This window comes from Heterodontus francisci, chromosome 13 (assembly GCF_036365525.1).
Source record: "Heterodontus francisci isolate sHetFra1 chromosome 13, sHetFra1.hap1, whole genome shotgun sequence".
In the NCBI taxonomy this organism is placed as follows: Eukaryota; Metazoa; Chordata; class Chondrichthyes; order Heterodontiformes; family Heterodontidae; genus Heterodontus; species Heterodontus francisci.
The window spans coordinates 7,731,830-7,737,749 of NC_090383.1; the positions used below are offsets into that span (position 1 = coordinate 7,731,830).

The 5,920-nt window shown below is 56.8% G+C and overlaps 1 protein-coding gene across 1 annotated transcript in view; it reads right to left on the reverse strand.

The window, feature by feature from the left end:
- The window catches only part of sptlc3 (serine palmitoyltransferase, long chain base subunit 3), a 95,625-nt gene extending 90,189 nt beyond the window's left edge, over positions 1 to 5,436 (reverse strand). Inside the window, exons 1-4 of the mRNA XM_068045650.1 lie at positions 5,335 to 5,436; positions 4,459 to 4,471; positions 2,364 to 3,122; positions 167 to 304 (exon numbers count right to left, since the gene is read on the reverse strand). Of these exons, the coding sequence (XP_067901751.1) occupies positions 167 to 304; positions 2,364 to 3,122; positions 4,459 to 4,471; positions 5,335 to 5,436 (1,012 nt within the window). The remainder of the gene's footprint in view (positions 1 to 166; positions 305 to 2,363; positions 3,123 to 4,458; positions 4,472 to 5,334) is intronic.
- Between the last annotated feature and the right edge of the window lie 484 nt (positions 5,437 to 5,920).

Below are 5,920 nucleotides of genomic sequence, written 5' to 3' on the forward strand. Positions count from 1 at the left end.
ACATATAAAGGAAGCAGAAACCTTTAGGAAGAGAGTGATTGTATCTGATTAAATGCAGAAGGAGAGAGTGTGAGCTGAGGTTGTGAGAGTTGAGATGAAGCAGGTCAGAGAGTGAGAGAGTGCGGCCAGGGGCAGCCCCGACTCCAGCCCCAGCCCCGGCTCCTACCTGACGGCTCCAACTCCCGCTCCGGGGGCAGCCGTTCTGCAGGGCGCTGCCGCTCGGCTCCCCCCCGCTGCCGGTCTCCCCATGCCGGACGTGTCCATTGGAGACGGCGCCGCTCGCCATTGCCGGGCGTTGCTGCTGCTGCCGGATCGGGGGCGGGGGAGAGGCGGAGGCAGCAGCCCGGCGCCAGGCTCCCCAACCCGGGCCAGCGCCGGGGACCCGCCCCCTCCCAATGTATCCACCCCTTCCCCTGCTGGGACACCCGGTGTATCCACCCCTTCCCCTGCTGGGACACCCGGTGTATCCACCCCTTCCCCTGCTGGGACACCCGGTGTATCCACCCCTTCCCCTGCTGGGACTCCCGGTGTATCCACCCCTTCCCCTGCTGGGACTCCCAGTGTATCCACCCCTTCCCCTGCTGGGACTCCCAGTGTATCCACCCCTTCCCCTGCTGGGACACCCGGTGTATCCACCCCCCCTCCCCTGCTGGGACACCCGGTGTATCCACCCCCCTCCCCTGCTGGGACTCCCGGTGTATCCACCCCCCTCCCCTGCTGGGACTCCCAGTGTATCCACCCCCCTCCCCTGCTGGGACACCCGGTGTATCCACCCCCCTCCCCTGCTGGGACTCCCAGTGTATCCACCCCCCTCCCCTGCTGGGATTCCCAGTGTATCCACCCCCCTCCCCTGCTGGGACACCCGGTGTATCCACCCCCCTTCCCCTGCTGGGACACCCGGTGTATCCACCCCCCTTCCACTGCTGGGACTCCCAGTGTATCCACCCCCTTCCCCTGCTGGGACTCCCAGTGTATCCACCCCCTTCCCCTGCTGGGACACCCGGTGTATCCACCCCCTTCCCCGGCTGGGACTCCCAGGGTATCCACCTCTTCCCCTGCTGGGACACCCGGTGTATCCACCCCCCCCTCCCCTGCTGGGACACCCGGTGTATCCACCCCCCCCTCCCCTGCTGGGACACCCGGTGTATCCACCCCCCCCTCCCCTGCTGGGACACCCGGTGTATCCACCCCCCCTCCCCTGCTGGGACACCCGGTGTATCCACCCCCCCTCCCCTGCTGGGACACCCGGTGTATCCATCCCCCCTCCCCTGCTGGGACACCCGGTGTATCCACCCCCCCTCCCCTGCTGGGCCTCCCGGTGTATCCACCCCCCTCCCCTGCTGGGACTCCCGGTGTATCCACCCCCCTCCCCTGCTGGGACTCCCGGTGTATCCACCCCCTCCCCTGCTGGGACACACGGTGTATCCACCCCCCCTCCCCTGCTGGGCCTCCCGGTGTATCCACCCCCCTCCCCTGCTGGGACTCCCGGTGTATCCACCCCCTCCCCTGCTGGGACACACGGTGTATCCACCCCCCGTCCCTGCTGGGACTCCCAATGTATCCACCCCCCCGTCCCTGCTGGGACTCCCAATGTATCCACCCACCTCCTCTGCTGGGACACCCAATGTATCCACCCCCTCCCAGTGTATCCACCCCCCTCCCCTGCTGGGACTCCCAGTGTATCCACCCCCCTCCCCTGCTGGGACACCCGGTGTATCCACCCCCTCCCCTGCTGGGACACCCGGTGTATCCAGCCCCTCCCCTGCTGGGACACCCGGTGTATCCAGCCCCTCCCCTGCTGGGACACCCGGTGAATTCACCCCTCCCCTGCTGGGACACTGTGAATCCACCCCCTCCCCTGCTGGGACACCCAGTGAATTCCCCCCCCCCTCCCAGTGTATCCACCTCCTCCCCTGCTGGGACACCCAGTGAATTCCCCCCCCCCCCCCTCCCAGTGAATCCACCTTCTCCCCTGCTGGGACACCCAGTGAATCCACCCCCCCCCCTCCCTTGCTGGGACACCCGGTGAATCCACCCCCCCTCCCTTGCTGGGACACCCGGTGAATCCACCCCCCCTCCCTTGCTGGGACACCCGGTGAACCCACCCCCTCCCCTGCTGGGACACTGTGAACCCACCCCCTCCCCTGCTGGGACACCCAGTGTACCCAACCCCTGCCCTGCTGGGACACCCAGTGTACCCAACCCCTGCCCTGCTGGGACACCCAGTGTACCCAACCCCTGCCCTGCTGGGACACCCAGTGTACCCAACCCCTGCCCTGCTGGGACACCCAGTGTACCCAACCCCTGCCCTGCTGGGACACCCAGTGTACCCAACCCCTGCCCTGCTTGGACACCCAGTGTACCCGCCTCCTCCCCTGCTGGGACTCCCAGTGTACCCGCCTCCTCCCCTGCTGGGACACCCAGTGTACCCGCCTCCTCCCCTGCTGGGACACCCAGTGTACCCGTCTCCTCCCCTGCTGGGACACCCAGTGTACCCGCCTCCTCCCCTGCTGGGACACCCAGTGTATCCACCCCCTCCCCTGCTGGGACACCCAGTGTATCCACCCCCTCCCCTGCTGGGACACCCAGTGAATCCACTCCCTCCCCTGCTGGGACACCCAGTGAATCTACCCCCTCCCCTGCTGGGACACCCAGTGAATCCACCCCCTCCCCTGCTGGGACACCCAGTGAATCCACCCCCTCCCCTGCTGGGACACCCAGTGAATCCACTTCCTCCCCTGCTGGGACACCCAGTGAATCCACTTCCTCCCCTGCTGGGACACCCAGTGAATCCACTTCCTCCCCTGCTGGGACACCCAGTGAATCCACTTCCTCCCCTGCTGGGACACCCAGTGAATCCACTTCCTCCCCTGCTGGGACACCGAGTGAATCCACTTCCTCCCCTGCTGGGACACCCAGTGAATCCACTTCCTCCCCTGCTGGGACACCCAGTGTGTCCCTCTCCTCACCCTCTGGGACACCCGGTGTATCCAGCCCCTCCTCCCCTGCTGGGACACCCGGTGTATCCAGCCCCTCCTCCCCTGCTGGGACACCCGGTGTATCCAGCCCCTCCTCCCCTGCTGGGACACCCAATGTGTCCCCCTCCTCCCCTGCTGGGACACCTAGTGTATCCACCCCCACTGCTGGGACACTGATTCATCCTGCTGGGACACCCAGTGTATCCACCCCCTGCTGGCACACCCAGTACAACATAATCACCCTGCTGGGACACCCAGCCACCCTGCTGGGATTCTCACTCTAAACCCTCCAGCTGCTGTGATTCCCATTCTAATCCACTTCCCTGCTGGGATTCACACTCTAACCACCCATCCTGCTGAGATTCCCTCTGGAACCACTCACCCTCTGGGATTCTCACTCAACCTCTTCTGTTGAGATTCCACTAACCTGCTGGGATTCCCATTCTAATCCCTCCCCTGCTGGGATAGTCACAATAACAATTCCTCCTGTTGGGATTGTCACAGTAACACCTCCCCCTGCTGGGACATGAACAGCGCTGTTAGGAAGGGAGTTCCAGGATTTTGACCCAGTGACAGTGAAGGAACGGTGATATAGTTCCAAGTCAGGATGGTGTGGGGGAGGGGAGAGAGAGGGACACGGGAGAGAGGGGAGGGAGATGGGAACAGAGGAGGATAGAGAGGGGTGAGGTATGTACACAGAGAGAAGAGAGGGAGAGAGTTTGATACAGAGAAGGGAGAGTAAGAGATCAAGATAGCTCCTGACAGATGGATATCTATCAAGTGTGTGGGCAAATGTTGACTACCTGTTGCACGCACAATGTCAGGTATTTCACTTAATCAGTGATCAACATAGTGACGAGAAAGTAAGTTAATAAATTAGTCTTCTCATTTAAAGCTTGCTCACAAAAATGCACATTTTTGTTGTTACAATTAATCGTATGAAAAATTTACAAAGCCTTTACCTTTCCGAAATTTGCTCACTGTTCCTTATGTAGGACAAAAATTGTAATGTGACCCCGCTGTGGCGGACAATTGGAAGAATATGACTGAAAACATTCTGCTTCTCTCTACCCCGTCATCGTTTTAAACACTTCCATCATATTGCGAAGAAACACTCAGTTTTCTCAGACCACTAAATGTTTGCTCAGGAACGTAATTGTTCAAGGCAAACGAGGGACAGCACAAGCAACTTGCATCAATAATACTTTTCTTGTAACATAAGTTGCTGAAAGTCAAGCCCTTTGCTTTCTGCCTCCTGTTTGTTTTTGCATCCGCTGATTTTTGGAAACCTCTTTATTCTGGCGAATAACGCCTGGAGCAGGGAGTCAAAAGTTACTCTGTGCACCACATCCTTTGGCGAGTCGGTCAAAAATGTTTGACCTCACTTGTGGTCACTTAGCTTTAAGTGACTCGAAGCATTTGAATCCTGAATGAAGCCTTGTAAGAGCTGATAAGTTGCTGAATATTCTTTCCTCCTCACCTTGGTGAGCTGCCTGTGGGAAGTCCCATCCGGTGAGAAGCTTAAGATCTCACCTAGTTGCCAGCTGTCAGAAATGGGAGGTTGTCCCCAGAAACTCGAGTATGGCTGGCCATTTCTAAGCTCAGGCAAGACACAAAACTCCCATTGTATTGGTCCTACAACCTAAGCACTGGAACTATAAATCCAAGCCTTATATATGTTGTGGTTTGTACAGATATTTGCAGATTTTGCAGACTGTCACATGTTGTTACCTGGCAACTGAAGAATTGGTACCATACGTGGAAACGGGCCATTCATTCAAACCTATTGGTGTTAGTGTTCAAACCCTACATGAGCAAATAGTTCCAATCACCTTTACCCACCCTGTTCTCCCATGCCTTTAACCCTTTCCTTTATCCACCTGTCCATTCTAATCATGAGCGATGACACGGTTTCTACCTCAAGCACCAATCCTGGAATTGTATTCTACAGCCTCGCAGCTCTCTGTCGGAAGAAGTGTCTCTCATTCTCTGCTCTAAATCTTATGTTTAATCTGGTAACCACAGCGCCCTCGTTCTTGACCACCACCCCCCCCCCCCACCCCCTCAATGACTGGAAGCACCCTGCTTTTGTCTACCATAAGTAGACATAATTTTAAACACTTGTATCAAGTGAAGACAGGAATGTTTCCAGGCAATTGAGGGACAACACAGTCCACTTGCATCAACAATTGTTTGCTTGTTAAGTCAGTTGGGAAAAATGCCATTAGCTTGCACTGACAAAAGCTGCCAGCTGAGATAGTGGTTTAAAAGAGACTATTTCTGGGTATGTAAAAGTCAGCGTGAGCTAGCAGAAAGACATTGTGTTAAAAATGTCCTCAGCTCTGTCAGAACTTACTCTTTTGTTAGTTGCTAGGTGTGATTTATTGCACAAGTAATCAGAGTCATCGGAAAATCTTTCCTTTATGTGATCTGCTGCTGTGTGTGGGATTAACCACATGTCTATAGATACTTCATCATTCATTACTGGAGAATTGTTCAAAGTAGCACAAAAGTATGAGCTTTTATTCAAGGTAACCAAAAACTCTAATTTCCAACTTGCTCCAGTCAGGGTGCCAATAAAAGTGATATTAATATAATTCCCCCTCCCCCTCCCAATTTACATCTGGAGCTTCCGTGCAATCTTAGCATACACCCAACAATCAGCGCATCCGACCCACCTCTATTTCAGCATTCAGCCTCATTTACATGGTGTGGGCGCACATTGGGCATTGGTACACCACCCATTGGGAATGCACCCATTAGTGGGCGGAAAGCCACAGAACTCATGAAAATGCACGGCAGCTTAAAGAGCCATTCGTGTGTCTGGTTACAAAGGCGAAGGAACCAATTGCAAGGCCAAGTAGTCAGGCGAGTGGCAGGGGCACCATGGCGTTTCCAATAGGATGAGCAAATTCTAGCAGGAGCAGGTGCAGTAAAGGGGG